General features: G+C 51.4%; 1 protein-coding gene across 1 annotated transcript in view; it reads left to right on the forward strand.

Annotated features, from left to right (window-relative positions):
• The window catches only part of Mpped1 (metallophosphoesterase domain containing 1), a 63,035-nt gene that overhangs the window by 23,352 nt on the left and 16,694 nt on the right, over nt 1–22,989 (forward strand). Inside the window, exon 3 of the mRNA XM_045152270.1 lies at nt 15,763–15,988. Within this exon, the coding sequence (XP_045008205.1) occupies nt 15,763–15,988 (226 nt within the window). The remainder of the gene's footprint in view (nt 1–15,762; nt 15,989–22,989) is intronic.

Raw genomic sequence — 22,989 nt, forward strand, 5'->3', positions numbered from 1 at the left:
GTGTATCTGGCTTACATGGGTACTGAGGAATTGAACCTGGGTCCTTTGGCTTCACAGTCAAGCACCTTAACCGCTAAGTCATCTCTCCAGCCCTGATTATGATTTTTAGACACTTTCTGTTTAAACAATTAGTGATAAGGTGGGGCTTACATCTTCTGTTTTGCTCTTTGTTTTCTTATCTTATGCCTGTTTGCCCCTCTTTTCTATTTGTGACTTTGTTTGTGTTAAACAGGTGATTTCTAGCTTTTCATGTTACAGTAGTTCCCCCTTGCCTTAGTTTCGCATACCTGTGGTCAGGAGTTATCAGTGTGGCCGAGTGGTCCCCTTCTCATGAGTCATACAGTAAACTCATGCTTCATCACAGCACCTTAGTCAGTCACCCCACTCCATCTCACAGCTAGGTACCATGTTATCCCACATCATCATGAGGAGAAGGGTGAGTCCCATGTAACAGGGTATTTGAGATAGATTAGATAGATACCAGGAGAGAGCTATACACAGAGAGCTCATTTAGGCAATTTCTGTTATACCATATGGATATAAGCTTTTCTGTTTTTTTTTTTTTCTTTTTTTAGGTAGGGTTTTGCTCTAGTCCAGATTGACCTGAATTTCACTATGAAGTCTCAGGGTGGCCTCAAACTCACGGTGATCCTCCTACCTCTGCCTCCCGAGTGCTGGGATTAAAGGCGTGCGCCACCACACCTGGCTCAGGTTTTTCAGTTTTATTCTTATTGTTAACGTCTCACTATACCTAACATACGTGTCTTATGATGCTGTGCATGCACTCAGTTCACAGAGGGCTCTGTGCTTCCAGGCGTCCACTAGAAGTTCTGAGTGGCATCTGTGCTCACCAGTGATGCCAATGCATGAAGCAGTGTCTCACGCAGCTCAGGCTGGTCTTACTGCCCTGGGAATTGTAATTAACCTTTTTATCTTATCCTCATCTTGTTTGTATTAATAGCAACTTAATTTCATTGATATACACACACTGTACTGTAAATGCTTGTTCCCTCCTCTCTCCTTTGTGCTATTATCGTCATACAAATTATGTTGTATACAGTATAAACTCATCAAGACAGTTTTGTTTTAAGCCAGGTAGGGGAACAAAGGCATTACAAACAAAATTGCACCAGGGCTGTCTTTCATGTTTACGCATGTAGCTGCTGTTCACGGTGCTCTTTCTTTGTGTGGATTTGAGCTGTCATCTTGCACTTTTTCATTTTAGCCTGAGGGGTTCCTTTTAGAGTTTGCTGTAGAGTGTGTCTGCTAGTGACACATTCTGTTAGATTTCATTGATCTGGGGATGGCTTAATCTCATCTCCAATTTTAAGTGATAGTTTTGTTGGATATAGAATTCTTTTTTAAAAAAAATATTTATTTGAGAGAGGGAGAGAAAGAGGCAGATAGAAATAATGGGTGCACCAGGGCCTCCAGCCACTGCAAATGAACACCAGGAGCAAGTGCCATCTTGTGCATCTGGCCTATGTGTGTCTTGAAGAATCAAACCTGGGTCCTTTGGCTTTGCAGGCAAGTGCTTTAACTGCTAACCCATCCCTCCAGCCCGGATATAGAATTCTTGGTGAGTCTCTTCTTCACAGCGTTTCATCAGTGTGATTCCACTTCCTCCTGGCTTCCATGGTTTCAGTGAAAAGTTAGCTGTTTGTCTTACGGGGTGTTTATGGGTGGTGAGGAACATTACTACATTACTTTCTTTCTTCTTCTTCTTTTTTTTTTTTTTTTTTTTTTAACGGCTTGCCTATGATGAATGTAGGTGTGGGAGCCTTTGAGTTTATCTTGCCTGGAGTCATCTTAACTTATTTTTTGGCACTGGGGACTGACCAAACCAAGAGCTTTGTACATGCAGTCTGCCATTGCGATGGTTAATCTCTAGGTGTCAGTCTGACAGTATTTGCGATCATAATAGAAACAAATATCTGGGCATGCTCGTGAGGGATTTTCTAGACCAGATTAATTGAGATAGGGAGACTTGTCTATGACCATACCACCCAGAATGTGTCCAGTCTTATCTGAGGTGGGGAGGCCTACTCTAAATGTGGGTGGCACCGTCCCTTGTGCTGGAGTCCTGGACTGCATGAAATGATAACGTGAGCTGGACGGCAGCTCTCCCGTACCTCCGTTTCCTTCACGGTGATCTGGTGCTTAATGCTCCTGTTGCCATGCCTCCCCCATCATGAGGGATTGTAACCTCCAAGTGTAAGCCAAAGTAAACCCTTCCTCCCTTAAAGTGATCTTTATCAGGTATTATGTCCCAGCAATCACTACTTGCTTATTGGTCTTCCAGGAATGCCTGCGAGTTTGTACTCTTTGTTGCGTCTGTTGGTTGGTTCCGTGGTCAGCTAAGGACTGGACAGAGCACCTCCTCCAGGCCTCGGGCACTTCTGTCTCCCATCATGACTGAAAGGCTCCCAACCTTTTCTGGGGTCATATTGTTTAATACTCCAGTGCTTCTCCAAAGCTAACATTTCTCACACACGCCCAGCTTCAAGGTTAGCTGCCAGTGAGACCACAGGTCTTTCCTGGGTACGTGTGCACAGAAGCATGAGCCGAGAGCCCCGGTGCCTCTGACCTGCAGGCTGCACAGCTCCCGCCACTCTGAAGCTGGTTGCTGGCAGGTTACCATGGAGCTGCAGAGAGGGGGCCGGGAGCTGCACAGCCCGGCTGGGTTTTCTTTTCTTTTCTTTTTTTTTTTAAATTTTTATTTATTTATTCATTTGAAAGGAGAGAAAGAGTATGAGAGAGAGGGAGAGTGAATAGGCCTCCAGCCACTGCAAATGAACTCCAGACATATGTGCCACCTTGTGCATATGGCTTACACGGGTCCTGGGGAATCGAACCTGGGTCCTTTGGCTTTGCAAGCAAGCGCCTTAACCACTAAGCGATCTCACCAGCCCATGGGTTTTCTTGAATATGTATTCCTTGGATCGCTGTAAATATTTGGTAATTTCTAGAACTCTGAGTGTATTGTAGTTGGGTGTGACGGTAACACACTGGCAATTCCAGTACTTGAGAAGCTAAGGCAGGAGGATCATGAGTTCTCGTCTAGCCAGGACCACAGAATTGTGAACCTACCTCAAAAAAAAAAAAAATTAAAACAGATCTAAACAACAATAACAATATCCACCACCACCCCCCCACACATACAAAGGCAGATTGTGACAACTTTTCCTAGCTGACATCATTATCTTTATGGAGGAGTATGTGCCCAAGGGTGTTGCCTCCTCCTCCTTTTTTTTTTTTTTTTTTTTTTTTTGAGGTAGGGTCTCACACTTGCCCAGGATGACCTGGAATTTACTATGTAGTCTCAGGGTGGTTTTGGACTCATGGTGATCCTCCTACTTCTGCCTCTTGAGTGCTGGGATTAAAGGTGTGCGCCACCAAGCCCGGCTTGCCTCCTCCTTTATGAAAGTGCCTCTCTGTGCTTCCCTGGGGTTCGTTTTTTACAGGAAAGTCAAATTCCACATCACCAAAGACACTGTGGAGACTCAAACACAAGGCAGCTTTCTTCCTTTCTCTTCTTCTTCTTTTTTTTTTTTTAATACTTTAAATTTTTATTAGAGAGAGTGAGAACTGGGCATGCCAGGGCCTCCAGCCTCTGCAAATGAACTCTAGACACATGCGCCTCTTTGTGTATATGGCTTACGTGGGTCCTGGGGAATCGAACCTGGGTCTTTGGCTTTGCAGACAAGTGCCTTAACTGCTAAGCCATCTCTCCAGCCCCCTTTGTCTTCTTTTTATTTTCTTTCCTTCCTTCTTCTTTCTCTTTTTCCTGTGTGTGCGTATATGTGCGTTCATACGTGTGTTGCATTTGAGGCAGAGGTTGATGTCCGGCGTCTTCCTCAGCTGCTTCTGCCTTCTTCTTCCAGACAGGGTGTCTTGCTGAGCGTGGAGCTCACCGGTGGAGCTCAAGTAGCCAGGCAGCAAGCCTCCAGCATTTCCTGCGTCTGCCTCCCTGGAACTGGGGGTGCAGCACTCACCCCAACACCTGGAGTACTGGGGCGCCAAACTCAGATCCACACACTTGCGTGGAGAGCACTTTGCCATCCGAGCCATCTCCACAACCCCGCTTTCTTTTTCTTTTTGAGGCGCGTTTAATGAAAAACAAACCCGGACTTGTGTAATATCGAGGTGTTGTGACAGAGGGGGGCAACAAGGGCTTCCGCGCCAGTTGGACTTGGGTTCAAATCCCTTGTTCTCTGTCTTCCCTTTGCACAGGTAGCCAGCTTCACCAAGGCCCAGTTTCATCTGCCAAGTGACACGCCCCATCCTGTGGGACTGTTGTGAGGAGAATTAGGGAAGGGGATGTGTCTCAACCTCAGCAAGTGACAACTGAGATGATCTCTTTAAAAAGCTTTAAAATCACATTGATTGTACAAGCGAGTGAGTTTCACTGTGATGTTTCCTGTCACGAATATCCGCTACTTAGAGTGGATCTGCTGTCTTTGCTCCCCTCTCTTGCCCACTTTCCCCATGTCTCCTCCTGTCTCCCCGACAGTCTCTCATTTGCTGAATGTGATCACCTCCAGTTCTTTCCAGGTTCTGGTAAGGACAGTGAGTTCAGAGGCGTACACAACCGCACCTGGCTCTTGCGATCACCTCCAGGTCTTTCCAGGTTCTGGTAAGGACAGTGAGTTTAGAGGACGGCTCGTGTGTGGTGCTGAGGGTCTGGACTCTTCCTCGTGCTCCCTGTATTGCAAGTGCTTTACTGACTGAGCCATCTCTCTAGCCCGGGTCATTCCGTTTATTTAATTAAAACAGTGTTTTCTTTCAGGTCATACATGATCATAAGTCACAAAGTGCTCCAAGGCTAACGATCAAGGGAACAGCCCCTGCTTCCTCCCCACCCTGGTGCTTAGCAAAGCCAGTCTGCTCAATTATCTTTTTAGCTTCCAAATGACTCCCCTCAGAGGGCTCATCTCTGCCTTTCTTTTTCCCGTGGGCCTCCTGGGTGCCATCAACAGGCAGAGATGAACACAGGTGCTCACAGTCCCTTGTCCCAATGAGCGCCCGTTTGCTCCCACCATCTGACCCTGTTAATACCCCCAAGGGCCCCCGCCCTGCATACCACACACTGGGTTGCCTAGAGAACCTCGGGTGGCTGGGAAGGCTGTCAGGGCTAAGCACCTTCATACACTTCCCGTGGGACAGATGAGGAAACTGAGGCCCTGAGAGAGGCGAGGCCTCATCCTGCAGTATGAGGTAGGATAGCAGCAGAGATGACCTGACCTGGAGTTTGAATCCCCCAGTCCAGGGCCCTCCGTGGCTGCCCAAGTGCCAGTTACACAGAACAGACCTTCATGCTCTGGGCTCTCCGGCCCGCCCAGAGAACGGGTATCACGGTGGTTTCTAGAGGGACCACCTTCCTCTTAGCAGTCACACTGTCTGTGACCACCGTGTGTCCTAGGACGTCCTTGTCCCCTTGCTTAGGAGGTCTCAGTTGTGCCATCTGAACTTTCTGGCCCTTGCCAAGCCCCACACTGGGCATAGAGAGATAAAGGAGCTGGGGCCGGCAGCGACGCAGTGAGACCCACGACTGGGTGTTTGTGGGCTCTCTTTGCTGTGCTGGAAGTGGCTAAATAGGGTGCTGTGATAGTAGCGTGTCAGAATCATAGACAAACATGCTGTGTCTCTACAGTGTCAGAATTTATTGGCTAACAATAAATTGACAAGGTATGGTGATTTTAGTAGCAACATTTTTTTAAAAGTTTATGATTTTCATTTATTTTTGCATGTGTGTGGATGTGTGTTCATAGGCGTGTGGGTGTCAGTGCTTAATGTGTGTGCCAGGTGTCTTCCTGTATTGCTCGCAACCTTACTTTTATTATAAAAAATATCTTATGCTGGGCGTGGTGGTGCACGCCTTTAATCCCAGAACTTGGGAGGCAGAGGTAAGAGGATCGCCATGAGTTCGAGGCTACCCTGAGACTACATAGTGAATTCCAGGTCAGTCTGAGCTAGAGTGAGACTCTACCTCGAAAAACCAAAAAAAAAAAAAAAAAAAAAAAATATATATATATATATATATATTTATTTATTTAGAGAGAGAGAGAGAGAGAGAGAGAGAGAGAGAGAGAGAATGGGCACACCAGAACATCCAGCCACTGCAAACAAACTCCAGAGTCCTGCACTCCCTTGTGCATCTGGCTTATGTGGGTCCTGGGAAATCAAACCTGGATCCTTTGGCTTTGCAGGCAAGTGCCTTAATCCCTAAGCCATCTCTCCAGCCCTTTATTTTTTTAAAAAATATTTATTATTATTATTTTTTATTTATTTGAGAGAGAGATTGGGAGGCAGATAGAGAATGGGCGTGCCAAGGCCTTCAGCCACTGCAAATGAACTTCATATGCTTGTGCCACCTTGTGCATCTGGCTCATGTGGGTCCTGGGGAATCGAACCTGGCCCTTTGGCTTTGCAGGCAAGTGCATTAACTTCTAAGCCATCCCTCCAGCCCTCAACCTTATTTTTATGAGGGTTTCTCACTGAATGCAGAATCCACTGACAGCTAGATAAGATCTCCAGAGTATCTTCCATGTCCACCTCCACAGCCCTGGGATTATAGGTGTGCACCACCACACCTGGCATATTTTCTCTGAGTGCTGATACCTGAACTGATGTCTCCATGCATGCACAGCAAGCCCCTCACCCATCTCCCCAGCCCTCAATGGCAGCAACTTGCCAGATATGCCTGCTTTCCTCGATAGCCCTGAGCGAGGCAAACAAGAGTTCTTTTATTCCAGTCTGAACTGTTAGTGTTAACTCTCAGACCACACATTACATATCACACAGCAAATATATCTGTATATAGGGCTGGAGAGATGGCTTAACGGTTAAGGTGCTTACCTGCAAAGCCCAAGGACCCAGGTTCAATTCTTCAGGTCCCATGTAAGCCAGATGCACAAGGTGGCACATGCATCTGGAGTTCGTTTGCAGTGGTTAGAGGAACTGTGCTCATCCTCTCTCTCTCTCCCTTTCTGTCTCAAAATAAATACATAAATAAATAAAATTTGTTAAAAAAAAAAAGTGCTGAGGAACAGTCTCCCACCCTGCCAGCAACCATGGACCTCTGGACCTCACGGCCTCTGGGACCCTCTCCTGCTTCCTCTCTAACCTTCCTTTCCTCAGACTTCATATCTGTATATATTCGTATATGGAGGTTACAGAATGAGAACCAAGAGTTTAAAAGGCGAGAGTTTTAAAGAGGCTTGAGAGACCAGCGCTGAAAAGCAGATAGACTCACGAGGGTCCTGTCAGTGAGGTGACGCGCTGGAGGAGAAGCTGGCGCAGTGGCTGCCTCTGTGGAGTCGGACCTGAGCTGCAGCAGCCAGGGGGAGCCATGGGCAGGACCCAGCCCAGGCGAACAGATGGACAGATGGATGGCAGGTCCAGACAGGTGAACAGGTGCATGGGCAGATGGTAATTGAGTAGGCCACATCAGCAGTGGTGACTGAGCTGAGCAAAGGCCGTGCAGCAGTTCTCGGATGACGTGCACATGGAGAGGTCAGGTGACAGGTTGATGGGACCCTCACCGCTGAAGTGCTAGATGCCCGCTTCTAGGGTCCAGGTGAGGACGGCACACCCATCCTCCAACCGCGTGTGTCTGGTAGTTCTTGGGCCTGGTTTTCCAGTAGGTTTTAAACACTTTTTGATGTTTATTTTAATTTACTTATGAGAAAGAGAGAGAGAGAGAGAGAGAGAGAGAGAATGGGCACACCAGGGCCTCTGGCCACTGCAAATGAACTCCAAACCCATGCCCCACCTTGTGCATCTGTCTTATGTGGGTGCTGGGGAATCAAACCCAGGTTCTTGGGCTTCGTAGGCAAGCACTTTAACCGCTAGCTATCTCTGCAGCCCCTGATAGGATTTTACCCCGCCCATGTGCTCGTACAGTCCAGTTCACCTCAACAGATTTATTGGGTGTCACCCTTGTTACTCCCAGGAGTAAGTCACTTGTTAGTCTGTGCCGCATGGAAGGCGTCAGGCGTGCTGGTCACACGGCCACCCAGGAGGAGAACCCTCCTCTACCCCTCAACTGGAGTTAGACGTTGCTGACTAAATGGATTTCCTCAGGGCAACACACAGTCTGGTAGCCTGCTATTTTAGGTGACATGCGGAATGACTTAAAGCGGGGGGCAGCCTGATCTCAGTAGTGGGGTGCCCATGGAAGGCAGCTTGGTGGAAGCCAGCCTCGGGCTGGTAGACAAAGCATGAGTTGGATTGGGGTTGACTTAGGGACAGGGGCAGGAAAGGTGTCCCAGGGATGGGGCTCAGCATATACCAAGCAGCCCAGAGTGGTGAGGACTATGTGGTGATTAGTGCGTGCAGAACGCTCCCCGGGTGACTGCACACAGACAAAGGCCATCATCACTACCTGGGTCCCTCCTGATGCCACCAGGGTCCTTTTGTGAACATGTATGTTCTGCCAGACTGTGGCTTCCTGGGGATTTTGGCAGTCTCCTGGCCGAAGGCAGCCTCATTTTGGGGTGAAAGAACCCAGGCGCCCTTCAGCCAGAAGCCACTCTGCTCCGCGGAAGCAATGGAAGAGAGCAGTTGAAGATGGTGAGGACGGAATGTCCCTGTTTGGAAAACATTTCCCAGGAAAAACAAATGTTGGAAAATTAAACATTTGGGCTATTAGGATGGAACAGAAGCAAAATCACATTTGCCTTTTAAATATGGGCACTAGTGTGGCGTCGTGGATCCAGGAGTCTCCCACGCGGGACCTGCAGGAGCCAGCAGGCGGGTGGCAGAGCTGGCCTGTGGCTCAGAGGATGGTCTGCTGCCCCAGCGTATGCCAGTCCCTCAGGGGTTGTTGTGGCAGGGAGCGGTGGGTGGGGTCGGTTCCCTGAGCTGCTGTGTACCTTGGGACAGTAATGGGACCATTTTTATTTTCCTGAGTTCTAGCTTCCCAGCCTCATTTGGGGCCATGTAGAAGACAACTGCATGGAAATTTCCAAACAGCATCATAATGGGATGAAAGCAGCTAAGGTCTAGGATGGGCTCTCCCTTTGTATTTTCTGTAGTCTCACTGGCTGCAGGGGGTGCCCTTGCCAGGGCTAGCTGTGTGCCTTCCACAGGCAAACCACCAATTCCACAGCCCCCAGTCCCTTCAGAGTTCTCGGCTGAGGCCACACCCCACCTGGCATGTCCCAGGTTACCAGATAATGAGGAGCAGCCCCTGTCCCCGGAGCCACCAGAGTACCTGGACTGGTGCCCTAAGTCTGTCCACCTCCCTATCTCTAAGGGAGGGGCACTACCAAAGCTCTTGCCCATGTTTCTACCTTGCCCTTTGACCAGCTAGGCCTCCCTATGGGTCCCTGTGTGGCCAGGCACGCCACCTCCTCTGGGGAGCTATGATTGAACGTCTCTGTATCCGAGGTTCATTAAACAAGGCTGAGGCTGGGGACAGCCTGGCCTTTGCATGTCCTCACTGGGGAATGAGGACCATAACCCTAACACGTTACAAATGGGGATGCTGAGGTTCCACTCTGGGCAGCCAGCCAGTGGGAAGTTGAGAGGGGGTCGGGCTCCATAGCTGGCACTCTGACCTCTGTGGTGCTAGCTCTCCCTGGGGACAGCAGGCCTTGCTTACAAAGGGCATCTAGATTCATCGAATATCTGGCTTGGGGTCTCCGGTGTAGGTGCCCTGTAGTGCCTCCAGGTCTCTAGCTCAATCTCTGGACATCTCCTCCCTATGTGTGTGGCCCAGCAATTCATGGCTGGGATTCATGTATCGGAGCCTCACAGAGATCTCGTGGTGGCTTGCCGCTGACCCTCAGAGCTTCTGCTCCAGGGCTCACCCCGGCTGTGTGCCACACTCAGAATTCTGCTAACGCAAACCTCCCAGAATCGGCAAGTGTTTAAACACAGAACTGTCAAAGACGCACTAAAAAACGCAATCAGAGATCGTTATGTCTCTTCGTTCCCTCCCCCCGCCGCTCTGCTGTGTTCTGTGAGCCAGGAATGGGCGGAAGAAGCAGTAAGTGGGCATTCTCCTGATTGTCACTGCGTTTAGAGCACAGCAAAGCCCCACTGGCCGCAATGCGCCACTCTGGGATGGCGTTGATGGCGCGGAAGCTGCTGTCTCTCCTTGAGCGTAACTGATCTGGAGGTGGCACTGCCCGTGAAATGGATGGCGCGTGTTAGCTAACCTTCGGTGGGAGATTAATCTCAGGAGCACAGACAGAACACAGTCACATCTGCCCTGGCTGCCCTGGAGTCTGTTTGTGAATACTTGTGTGTTTCACGTATCTGGCAATTGAAAGGAGAAAACAATAGGGTTGTCCCCCTCTGGGGCTCTTCTGATGAACAGTTCACGGTCTCTTTACCACCCAGAAGCCCATAGATAGAAAACGGCAACATCTCAGATAAGCTGGCTGGAAGGGCAAAAGCTTTTTGGCAAAGGACCTGAGAATTACCATGTAGATGCGGCATGGAGTGTCCACCAGTTTCAAAGAGAGAGGAGCACCGGGTGGGCCTGGCATCCTGTCGGGGTTCAGGAGATAAGCATCCTGGCCCAACCTGTGGGACCAGCTGGCACATCTATTGCAGGTCACTGCCCTTTCTTTCTGGTCATCCTTGTACTTTTCCAGTTCCCTAAAACATCTTGTGGGGCATGTCCTAGCAGAGGTTGGGGGGGGCCCTTTGTTAGGGGATTGCTCAAGCAGGAGGCCAAGATTAGAGGCCGAGTTCTCCACTGTCTTGCTTTGTGACCATGGGGACCTTCTTAGCCCCCACTGACTTGAGGTTTTGCTCTTGTTCATGAGGGGCATGGATCAGATAAACATTTTGTGGGTCTCTGGACTGTGCCCTGCTCATCTTGTGCCCTCAGCAGAGCTCTGCCCAGCATCTGTGGCATGACCCATGTCCACCCAGTGTTTTGGAGAGGCCAGGGCTGGGATTTCTGGCAGAGTCCGCTTCAGTGTGGCGGGCATTGGAACAGGTTGACTTCCAGCTGGTAAATGTGGGTGGTTAAAAAAAGGCATTTGGGGGCTGGAGAGATGGCTTAGCAGCTAAGACACTTGCCTATGAAGCCCAAGTTCAATTACCCAGTACCCACGTAAGCCAGATGCACATGGTGGCGCATGCATCTGGAGTTCCATTTGCAGTGGCTGGAGATCCTGGCATGCTCATTCTGTCTCTCTTTATCTCTAATAAATAAAATAAAGATACATTTAAGTCAAGGAATAGGCATTTGGACTCGCCTGTCCCCCTCTGAGCCTGTCCAAGAAGCCAGCGTCACCCCCGCTCACTGGAGCTGTGCTCCTGAGCCCAGCCGGGGTCTTCAGACAGCTGTCTCTCCCGGCTTCCTACGTTTGCCCCTTGTGGCTCCGTTGTGTGATGTGGTTCAGGTTGGTGCTGTGTAACTGTTCCCACAGCCGCCTGGAGAACACTCCCGGCCTGGGGTGTGGGCTCTCCACGCCGTCCCAGGACAGCTGCCCCCGGCTGGGCACTGGAGGTTCCCCTTGCTGTCTGCTGTCAGCCCTCTGATCCACAGTGGGGCAGCAGCTAAGGGTGGAAGAAATAAAGGGGGAAACAGCACCTGTGCCCTCTGTGTGCAAGCATGTGGGCATCACTCCCAGAGCGCGGCTGGGGAAGGTGGAACTAAGAGCAGGAACGTAGGAGGCACCATACCCACAACTCAGGTTGGTAAGAGCAGCAGCACGAGGGGAAGACCGGGCGACGAGGGCCGCCTTCGGGAGTGACAACAGAGGCAGTGGCTCTCAACTCAGGAGGGGACTTTGCCCCACAGAAGCATGGTCCAGCCATCCCAGAGCCTTAGCTCCCATCCCAGAGAGCAGGTCCAACTGGAGAAGACTCAGAGGTGGGCAGTCAGGATTGCGGATGAGAGAGGCGAGTCAGCTGTGCTCTGGCAGAGACAGTTGGAGGGAAGGGAGGGATCCAGAGAGGCTGTCAGAGCTGGATTGGCTGACAGACGTATTCCTCTGCCTTCTGTCCACCCATCCCCCATCCATGTAAGCATGCGCACGTCTGTAATCCATTTATGCACGTGGTAGACCTGCCTCACTCACCTTCCCATGAATCTACCCACTCACCCATCCATTCATCCATCCACCCACCCATCCAGTCACCTCTACAGCAGCCCACACATCCATCTATCCATCCATATACCCATCCGTCCATTCGGCATCTGTTCATCCACTCATTCATCCATTCACTCACCCACCCATTCGCCATCCATCCACCCATCATCCATCCATCCCTCCCCCTTCCCTCTGTTCCTGTGTCTATCTACTGAGAAGCAATGTGGCGCGATGGCTCAGAATGCACTGCAGGATGCCAGGCCAGGTGCACTGGGCATCACCTGTCCTTCATTTGTCACTGTCTTAATTACGGATCGTACTGAGCTTAGGCACCCTTTCTCCAGCATCACAATGGGGGTAGTCACACTTAGGTATCCGTTGAGGTCACATGCCGCTGGTGAACCATCACGTTCAGCATTCGGGTAGTCCTGCTTGTGGCTAGACTTTCAGGGCAGGGGTGTGGTGCTGGATGTTTGGTTTGACAATGGACATACCTTCCCCCCACCCATGTGGCACCCAGCTTCATGGAGATATCAAATAGTATTTGACTCTGTCCCTCCAGAAAGGTGAAGCGTCTGTCCTCCTCTGGCCTTGGGTGCGGAAGCAAGTTCTTTGTGCTCCATCCACCTTCCCTGGAGTGAAGAGGCCTCATTCTCCTCTGCCAAGGTGGGAGGCCTCGGGGTGCAGAGAGCTGACAGCTTCCTGCACACCCCCGGGAGTTGAGCATTGCAGAAATAAGTGGAACTGTACTGTTGGAGTAATTTGCTGATTTGCCTAAGTAACACCCCCCAGTCAGAGACATGACAGAAACACATTAGTGCAGCTCCTCCCCTCCCCGTACCGGCTTGGGCAGCACTGGGTGTGGAGGATGGGAGCCAGGACGTGGAAGTCAGGATGAATCCGAGCCAAAGGCACCGGGCAACAGCCACTGCACCCATCCCACTGGATCCCCTGGCCACCTCCTTGGCAGTGCACTCGGGGAGGGCCCGTGAGGCTCCCAAGCCGTCTGTCCTGGTGGTCTTGAAGGACTCTGTTGTTGACCCCGAGGGATGGGGCTCACCACTGTCTGACATCATCTCTGCACCTGTGCTGTGGGGCTTACAGGGTTTTTGGCCTTGGAGCCCCATGGTGGGCTCAGAGTGGAGGTAATGGGCGCTGTCTGGGAAGGGTCAGTGGGAAGCAGAGATCTGAGCCCCATCAAGTGGCCATCCACCACAGGCTGTAGGGAAGGGGTCTGGCTGCTTCCTCAGCTCGCCTGCCCTCCCCTGCCTGGACATGAGGTTGTGGTTTTGTTGGCAACTTCGTTCACCAGACTCGTGCCGGGGCCTGCTGGAGACAGGGTGGGTGAAGCCAGCAGCTCCTGTGTTCCTGGGACTCTCATTCAGGAAGCACAGAACCATGGGAGGGTAGGAAGGCAGGGAGGCAGGTGGGCATGGAGGGCCATCCCCCATAGCCTTTCTGGAGGCTCCCTGGGTCAAGGGACAACAGTTCTTATAAGGGGCAGAAACCCAAATGCCTGCCCAGAGTGGGCAGTACCTTAAAATGAGAGAATTGCACTCTGTGCAAAGCAGTAGAAATTGAGGCAAAGTGGGGACTTCCCTCCTTCTAAGGAACACAGATAATGACTACTTCCTGACTGGGCCAGAACTATCAAATACTAAATTTTATTTAGTTATGTTTCAGAAACCAGGAAGAATCAAGTTTTATTGGGAATCTCTCAATTATTTGTGTGTGCTGGCAACAAATTCAATTTGGGGAGAAAAAAAGTAACGCTAAACAAAATATGTCTGTGATTGGGGCTGGTCTGCAGGCTTCCAGTTTGCAAATTTTGGGCCAGGGAAGCTGACTTTGTTATTTTTCGTTTTTGAATATCAAAACGTTTGGGATGGAGAGATGGCTTAGAGGTTCAGGCACGTGCCTGCAAAGCCAAAGGATCCAGGTTCAGTTCCTCAGGTCCCATGTAAGCCAGATGCACAAGGGGACGCACACAGCTGGAGTTTGTTTGCAGTGGCTGCAGGGCCCGGCACACCTATTCTCTCTCTCTCCCCCCTCCCTACTTCTCTCTTAAATAAATAAGTAAATGTATTAAAAAAGTTTCTTTCCTTTTCCAACCAATCTCTTCTGTGGTATCAAAGCTGTCTTGCAAGGCAGAAATAGCCTTTCCTACCTTACCGGTGAGGGAACTAAGGCATCGGGGCTGAGTCATTGGGTGGGTCAGTGGCAGAACTGAGTCTGTGGACTTCTGGAGCTGATAAACGTGCACAGAGGCCAAGGGTCCCTGAGTGGCCGAGGCTGTGGTCTCAAGGGCCACTGTGTTCCCCACCTCCACCTCATACCCGTGGCCAGGCCTTGGCCATTGGGTGGGTTGTGGAGCCCCTAGTTGGGCGGGTTTCAAGAAGTGTCACTGGCCTCTGCTGTTAGAACACTGTCATGACCACTTCTGTCACAGTGGGAACAGGAGCCAACGACAGTTCCAAGCTGCCACCTGCAGCAACTTGTGGAGTCCTCTTCAGAGACCTCCTCTCAGGCGAAGCTGGCATTCTTGACTTCACTGCAGGAAAGAATTTCAGGACATTAGTATAACCCAGAGTTGGAGTTTAGATTAGATGTTTATTTTTGAGAAAAAGAGAGAGAAAGAGAGGGTGGGGAGAGGGAGAGAGACTGTGTGTGCATGGGTGCCACAGAGCTTCTGGCTGCTGCAAACAAACTCTAGACACGTGTCATTTGGTGCATCTGCCTTTACATGGGTACTGGAGAATTGAACCCAAGCTGGCAGGCTTCGCAAGCAAACACCTTTAATGGCTGAGCCATCTCCCCACCCCAAGAGGAGATTTAAAAATAGTTTGGGGCACTTAGAGTTAGGGAGATACGCTGGGGACGCACTCAGGAAAAGGACAGTGCACACCCAAGGGTGGTGTGGGCTTCTCAAGAAAGACTTTCCCTTCAGGGTCTTTATGGTAGCCATAAACACAGGCTTCTGAAATTATGTCTCACAAGGTTGCCAAGGGGCCTGTTTTCTTTTTTCCTCTCTCTTTGTAAATGAGGTCACGGTGGTACGGGGAGTTCCTGTGCACTGGATAGGCTCACAGCTGCGGAGGTGAAGCCTTGGGTCACAGGGGTGGCACAAGTATGTGCTTAGTCTAGGTAAAGTTCATTGTCTTGCGTTTGAGATTTCCAGAAAAATTGCAGTTGTAGTTACGTCTAGGAGAAGAGGAAGGCCACATGCAGTCGCATGTACACACAGACCTTCAGCGTGGTGCACTGTCATGTTGGCTTTTGGCTCCATGCTGGTGCTCCTAGGCACTGGGGTTTTTCCTAAGTTCAGGGTTTGCGAAGGCTTGACCTGAGCTCTGCAAAGAACTTGTGATTTCTGTTGTAATGTGTAGGCTGGAGAGCCCAAGACTGCAGGTGGTGGGAGCTGGGCCCTCAAAGCTGGGGGCAGGTGGGGTCCTGGGGAGATCTTCTTCCAGTACAAGGCAGAAGAAAGGGAGACAGAGAAGTCCCTGGGAGGAGTCCAGGTGCCCTGCAGCTCAGACACCTGGAGAGTCCCTGTCCCCTCTCACTGGTCAGCAGAGGCCTGGGCAGGCAGGAGCAGGGAGACAGTAACAGGGCGGCTGCCCACTGGAATCCACAGTACAGGTTGGGCCCTCTGGCTTCCTGAATGGCCACCATTCCACCCTGAGCCTGTGCGTCCACCCCGCAGGCAGCCTGCCCTATGAGTACAAGATTGTGATCGCTGGCAACCACGAGCTGACCTTTGACCAGGAGTTCATGGCTGACCTCATCAAGCAGGATTTCTACTACTTCCCGTCCGTGTCCAAGCTGAAGCCGGAGAACTACGAGAACGTGCAGTCACTGCTCACCAACTGCATCTACCTGCAGGACTCGGAGGTCACTGTGCGGGGCTTCAGGATCTATGGCTCCCCGTGGTGAGTGCACCCCATGTCCACCCTCACCACTCACCCGGGCAAGACCGTGGTGCTGGGGCCCAGGGCCTGAGGCTGAGTGCCAGGGCAGGGGGTTGGGAGGAGCAGCTGGCACTCTGGCTCACACAAGCTGGATTTAATCTCATCCCTTCACCCTCTGGGCCTCAGTTTCCCACATATGGACTGAGGAAGGCTAAGATCAGCTATGTTCTCTGTGTAATATGTTGTCTCACACAAGTCAGGTGCCATCATCTCCATTTCATAGATGAGGAAACTGAGGCACAGAGACAGTAAGGATCTTACCAAAATGATGCATCTAGGAAGGGGCAGCCCTGTCTGGCCTGTAGCAGTAGGAATCTTTCTCTAGGTCCAGTCTTCTACCCCTTCTCTAGTAAAGTGCGTGGATGGGGCCAAGCCATTGTTCAGCTTGAGGAAAGACAGTCGGGGTTTCCCGGTGGGCCAAAGCCTGCTTTACTCTATGGGGATGAAACTGTTTAAACAATAAACACACCTTGAATTCCTGTCTCAGCTCACCTGGCTGGGCAGTGCGCAAGGTGACGGATGGTCAAGACCATTCTGTGTTATGGACAGTATGTCTGTGGAAGCTTTGTGATGATGGTGATGGTGGCGGTGATGCAGTTGCTGTTGCTGCTGCTGACGATGATGATGGGGTGATGACTGTGAAGGTTGTGTGGTGCTGATGGCGGTGATGATGGTGATGGTGGTGTGTGTGGTAGTGGTGATGGTGGTGGTGATGGTGGTGGTGATGATGGTAATGGTGGTGGTGATGATGATGGTGGTGGTGATTGTGGTGATGATGGTGATGGTGATGATGATGGTGGTGATGATGGTGATGGTGGTGTGTGTGGTAGTGGTGATGGTGGTGGTGATGGTGTGGTAGTGGTGATGATGGTAATGGTGATAATGATGGTGATGGTAGTGGTAATGGTGATGGTGGTGGTGATTGTAGTGATGATGGTGATGATGATGGTGGTGATGGTGTTGATGGTGGTGGTGATAGTGGTGATGATGGTGGTGATGATAGTGGTGATGGTGGTGGTGGTGGAGGTGGCAATGGTGATGGTGGTAACAATGGCGGTCGGTGATGGTGATGGTGGGGGTAACAATGGTGGTGATGGGGGTGATGGTGATGGTGGTGGTGGTAGTGATAATCAAGTGATGACTAGGACAAAGGTGAAAGTGATGGTGGCTGTGCCACATGCTGTTTCTAAGAGCCTACTGGCTGTGGCTGGACCCTGGCAGAAGATTCCAGAACCATTCTCTTCCAAACTTAGCCCTCTCCTACAGGTTGACAGAGTGATTGTTCTCCAGGACATAGCCGGCCGTGATCAGAGGGTGTCACCTGCTAGCGGAATGAAGGGGGACATACGCAGAGGAGAGAGCACACACGCTTCATGGTGGTGTGATCCAGAAAGTTCCCCGGAGTAGGGTGACCTGAGACTCAAGAGAGGAGAGGAGAGAGCTCTAACATGCACGGGGGCTGAGGAGCTACTTGGGGACACAGGGACATGTGTGGATGGAGGGGCCTCAAGCTAGCTGCGGAGACATGGTATGTCTGAGGAAGCTCTGGACTGTCCTGCCTGATGCCCCAGTGGCCTCTTGGTGACTGGAAGCTGAGGTGGGTTGAGGACCTGCCCCCATCTCATAGAGAAGAATGCGGGGAGGTGCTGGGCTGTCCCAGCTCCCCTGCCTCAGGAGGAGTCTACAGCTCCATGAACCCTCTTGAGTCTCCATGAATCCTCTTGTGGCCTGAGAAGGCCTTTTGGACACTCAAGCGGGTGATGAGCTTGTGATGGAGAACGTGAGGTGAGGGGCGAGGCCGTGGAGGTGGCCCTGCAGCAGTCTGCTTAGGTAGCGGCTGAGGAGGACCCCACTGTAGAAGGGGCTGCTGTGAGCAAAGGCCTCGGGGCACGCAGGTCCTGGTGGGGCAGGGCAAAGGTAGAGTGGAGCTGACAGGGTGAGAGGTGGAGGCTCTGGGTATGAGGTCAAGAGTCTACTGGATCTCTTTGCTCAGTGGTTTACAATCAACCCCCCCAAAAAAAACCCACTCAAAATATTTTTTTTATTTATTTGAGAGAGGTGGGGAGAGGCAGATATATAGAGAGAATAGGGGCACCATGGCCTCTAGCCACTACAAACGAACTCCAGATGCATGTGGTTTTATAGAGGTACTGGGGAATAGAACCAGTGTCCTTATGCTTTGCAGGCAAGTGCTTTAACTGCTGAGCCATCTTTCTAGCCCCACACTCTTTTTTAAAAATTGCATTTTAAAGGTTATGAATATGGTTTAGGGGCCAGACTGACTGAGCTTGAACGGTAGTCTCACCTTTTTGGGGGGTTGTGTGACCTTGGGTGAGTCAGGTACCCTCTGTGCCTTAGCTCAATCCCTTGCAGAATGGCAGTGCCAGTGTGCCTCCTCCAGTGAGGTTTGTACCCAAGCCTGTCACACAAGTGCTTGGAGAATGCATATGCTATTCTGTTTGTGACAGGAATTTCCTTCTTACATGGTCCAGTACAAGGGTGGGGAAGGGAGAGACGGGGTTCCTCAGGACCCCACCACTTCTGCGCAGAGCAGGTTTTGTCGTTGCACCATGAGCTCCACCACCCTTCTACACTGCCAGCTCACGTGGCTTGTGGGTGACCGGCAGTGTGAACGGACAGGGCACAGAACCAAAACCCAGACAGCCTTGTTCCAGGAAGGGCGTGGTGAGATCCAAAGAGGCTCCCGATTGGTGGGTGCTTTGGAACTGGGGCCAAAGGAGGCATGGATGTGGAGAAAGCCCAGATATGGAATAAGGAGGCCCAGGCATGGAGGAGACGTCCCCAGGAGTCAGGGGATGGACGACCCGCACTTCCCAGCTTGCTTTGCCCTGGTGACATGAACAGTCCCAGTGCCGTTCTGTGTGTGGAACCCTGTTAGTTTCTCTAAGGCCTGGCTGGACCTGGGAGCATGTGACAGGAGGTGACACCTGGCCTCATTCACTGACCACACTTCACCGCAGGTCCAACTGCTGTGAGCTAATGGCTTCCATCTGCTGCTGTGGTGGCATAGCATTCTTCTGAGAGGTTCCTCCCTGCCGCTGCCTGAGGGCTGTCGTCCCGCTCTGGAACCTGCGTGCCAGGGAAGCTGGATCTCTGCCACCATGCCCCTCACTATGACGTGGGTAGTATTACTGCACTATACAGTGTCAAAACTCCTGGGTCCTGGACCAGCACCCCTGCCATGGCTCCTGGGAGCCAGGCTTTGCTGAGCGGCCTCTCTCGGGGTCCTGTCAGAGAGGGATTGCTTGAGGAGCCGAGAAGGGAGGGCTTGGAGCACAGCCTCTCTGTGGCTTCCCTCTGGAGAGGTGTGTGGACCCAGTCCCGCTCTGTGGGCATGCACGTAGGCACGCAACAAAGACACAACCCTGGGAAGCCATGTTGCTGCTGAGGAGTGCACACTGTGGTTTCTAGGTCTCGGGTAGCAGTGGTCATGCCCATGCCAGCGCCCCTGGCCCAGTGGGCATGCTCCATGGTTCAGGAATCCCAGCTCTACCATTGCAGTGGTCCTTGCCAAGATGTGTCCACCTCCTTAAGCACTACCTTCTGGCCAGTCACTGAGGCATTCCCCTCTAGGCCCTCAGGGCTGGTGGACCTGGTGTGGACGTGGGACAGACCAGCCTTAAGCATGTGTGCAGAGTGCAGGCCTTCCTGGGTGTTCTCTACTCAGTGCCCTGGTTACCTGCCCCCAGCTCAGCTTGTTTGGAGGTGCGGAGGTCTGACTGTTACTGACTTCGGTGGGTTGTGTGAATGTTTTTTTTTTCTTTTCCTGAAGAGACATGAATGAATAAACGTCTCTTCATCTCAGGCAGCCCAAAGAAACAGCCCCACCCATCTAGCTTAGTGAACCAGGGAGTTTATGGAGGCTGTTCACAGGGGTACGGGGAGGGGTTGATGACAGGAGCATGGGTGACTCAAAGGCAGCTGTGTCACTGAAAGGTTCACCCCAGCATGAGTGCTGTGTCCCCGGAGCAGACTGCATGACGTGCGGGCGGCTGGCTGGCAGGGATCCTGTGTGACCAGCAACTGTTCCTGCTTGGGGCCCTTGTGCATCTTGGAAGTTTCAGGAGTTTCCTGAGACCTCTAAGTTTTGTTCACTTCTTGAGTCCTAAAGAGCCTCCCTGCAAGAGGGAGTGTTTCAGTTTGGAGGAAAAAGCTTCACGGGCAGGTTTCCCTTTTGTTGTCCCTCCCTGGACACGGTGGCCGAGCCGTGGGGTTCAGGAGAGGGGCTCCCCCGCTGCTCAAGAGCGAGCTTGCGGCCATGCGAGCCGAGGCTGGAGCGTCCTCCCGAGCCTTCCCCTCGGAGGCCCCGTTCCCTTGCCAGTAGGAACCACGCTCACGAGCACTCTGTCTTGTTACTCCATTTGAGAGGGCAGCAGAGTGACCAGTCTGTCCTTAACATTGAGGACTGTCCGGTGCAAGCTGGGCAAGGGAAGGAAAAGCCACTCCATTCTCACCGTGGCTGGCTTTTCTCCTGTTTCCACCGAGGGATGCTCAGCTGGCGAGCCTGAAGGGCCGGATTTTCATGGTTCCCACTCGGTGGGTCCTGTGTCCTGAAGTCCACCATGGCCTGTCATGTGCCTGGATCTGTGTGGAGCTCAGGAGACCCCAGAGCAGATCGAGTATGGTCCTGCTGTCCAGGGCGATGGATGCCTCGTACTCACCAAGGCTGTGCCCAGCTGGGCCCCTGCACAGTGCTGGTCTATGTGTCCTCGCTCAGGCCCTGTAGTGACCCCTGGGGTCCTCTGTCACCAAGGTCAGGCCATGGGAGTTGATGAGAGGCAGAGGGAGAGTCATTAAGTACTAATAGGTCCCATGTAACATTTGGGACACACTGGTACTGAAAGAGATTCACTGGGTACACTCTATTTCCTCTGGCAACCTAGAGCCTGAGATAGATTGGACTGCCTGTTTCTCCTCTTCTTTTTAAAGGACATTTAAGTGAGATCTTGTGGTTTAGAGCAGTTTCTGGTTTGCAGCAAAATTGAGTGGACGGTACAGAGATTTCTCCATGGATTTCCCCTGCGTGTCTGTCCTTTGAAAAGGAAAATGGACACTTGACTGTATGGGGACACACACCATCTGGGCTATGTGGCTCGTTTGGCTTACATTACTTTTTAATTAATTAGTTAATTAATTTATGTGTGTGTTTGGGCAATGAATGTCAGACTAGCTGGCTCAGGAGCTTTGGATTCTCCTGGCTCTGCCTCCCGTTGCCATAGGTGCCCTGGGATCACAGATGTATGTGGCACTTTGCGTCTGGTTTACGTGGGTGCTGGGGACTTGAGGCCAGGCAGACAGGCTTTGCAAGCAGGTGTCTTTATCCACTATCCATCTCTCCAGCCTCACTTCTATTATATTTGAAGATTTTTCTAAATATTTTTTTCTGTTCAGATTTTATTTGAAATCTAATTCAAATTGTCAATGCTACAGAAGGGTGGGGGAGACATCTGTGTTATTTTGTTGTTATTGTTGTTTTTATCTTTTGAGGTAGGGTCTTGCTCTATCCCAGGCTGAACTGGACTTCACTATGTAGTTTCAGGCTGGCCTTGAACTCACAGTGATCCTCCTACCTCTGCCTCACAAGTGCTGGGATTAAAGGCGTGTGCCACCATGCCCGGCTAGATTCTTTTAAATTGTGATGTGCAGTTAGAATGGGTTTTTGCCTCACCACTGGGTAGGATGCCACTGGATGAACACAGTGCGATTTCTTTATCCATCTACCAACTGCCATTGGCCTGAAGCTATCGGAGAGGCTAGTGCTAAGGACTTTCTTTTGTGTGGAAGTTCGCACATCACATGTTCACATACGTGCATGCACCCCACCCCCGCCCCTGGCGGTAAAGAGGACAAGTGTTGGATTACGTGTCCCTCTGTTGAATGGAGCTAATACCAAGCTCCTTCTCACATTGGCGTGGTTAAGAGCCGTCTCCAGCCAATATTTGCTCATCTCCACCCTTGCGGGCGCTTGGTATCACAGAGCTTTGAATTTTGCTCACTCTGGTGAGTGGGCACTGGGAGTTTCTCACGGTTACTGGCCACCCAGAACTTCTCTTTCTTGAAGCCTTCTGCCCATCAAAATTGTTGTTAGGGGCTGGAGAGATGGCTTAGTCTGTGAAGCCTAAGGACTCAGGTTCAATTCCCCAGTACCCACGTAAACCAGATGCACAAAGTGACGTGTGTGTCTGGAGTTCATTTGCAATGGTTAGAGGACCTGACTCATCCATTCTCTCTCTGTGTGTCTGCCTTTTCCTCTCTCTCTCTCAAATAAGCCAATAAATCAACAAACGACCTTTAAAATCCTGTTGCTGGATAGTCCGGCTTGTTCTTTGGTTTGGTCGTATGAGGACGGCACTCAGGGCCCTCGCGGATTAGGCAGGCGCTCTGCCTCTGCGCTCCATCCCAGCCCTGCTCCCTGCTCGTCTTGGTTCGTAGAGATTCTTCAAGGGTTCTAATTTAGCACAAGCCCTTGGCCAGTTGTAACTTTACAACCTGCCTTCCCTCCTCCGTCGCCTGTCTTCCCCTCGCTCAGCAGGGCCGTGGGATGAACAGAAGTCCTTTGCAGTGATGTCTTCCCGTTTTTCTTCATGGGACATGCTTTTTGTGTCCCATCGAAGAAGTCTTCCTTCCCTGACGTCATGAAGTTGGCGTCTACTTGTTTTTCTAGAACCTTGCCACATGCCTTTCCCTGGGGGTAAGATTGGCTGGGAATGGTGGTTTTGATGGTGGGAGGTAGGGATCCCATCCCATCCGGGGTTTTCTGTGCGGACGCTGCTCGGCAGGCCCCAGGTTGACAAAGCGTGTCCTCCACTCAACAGAGCTGGCCGCTCGGTCAGCACTGCCGCCCCAGCTATGCTTGGGGGCGCCTGGACGTCCCCTGGCTCCACGGATTCCTTCGGGGCTGGACGAGGCACCACAATTAGTCCTAGTCAGTTTCTGTAATA

The sequence above is a fragment of the Jaculus jaculus genome, chromosome 6, assembly GCF_020740685.1.
Source record: "Jaculus jaculus isolate mJacJac1 chromosome 6, mJacJac1.mat.Y.cur, whole genome shotgun sequence".
Classification (NCBI taxonomy): Eukaryota; Metazoa; Chordata; class Mammalia; order Rodentia; family Dipodidae; genus Jaculus; species Jaculus jaculus.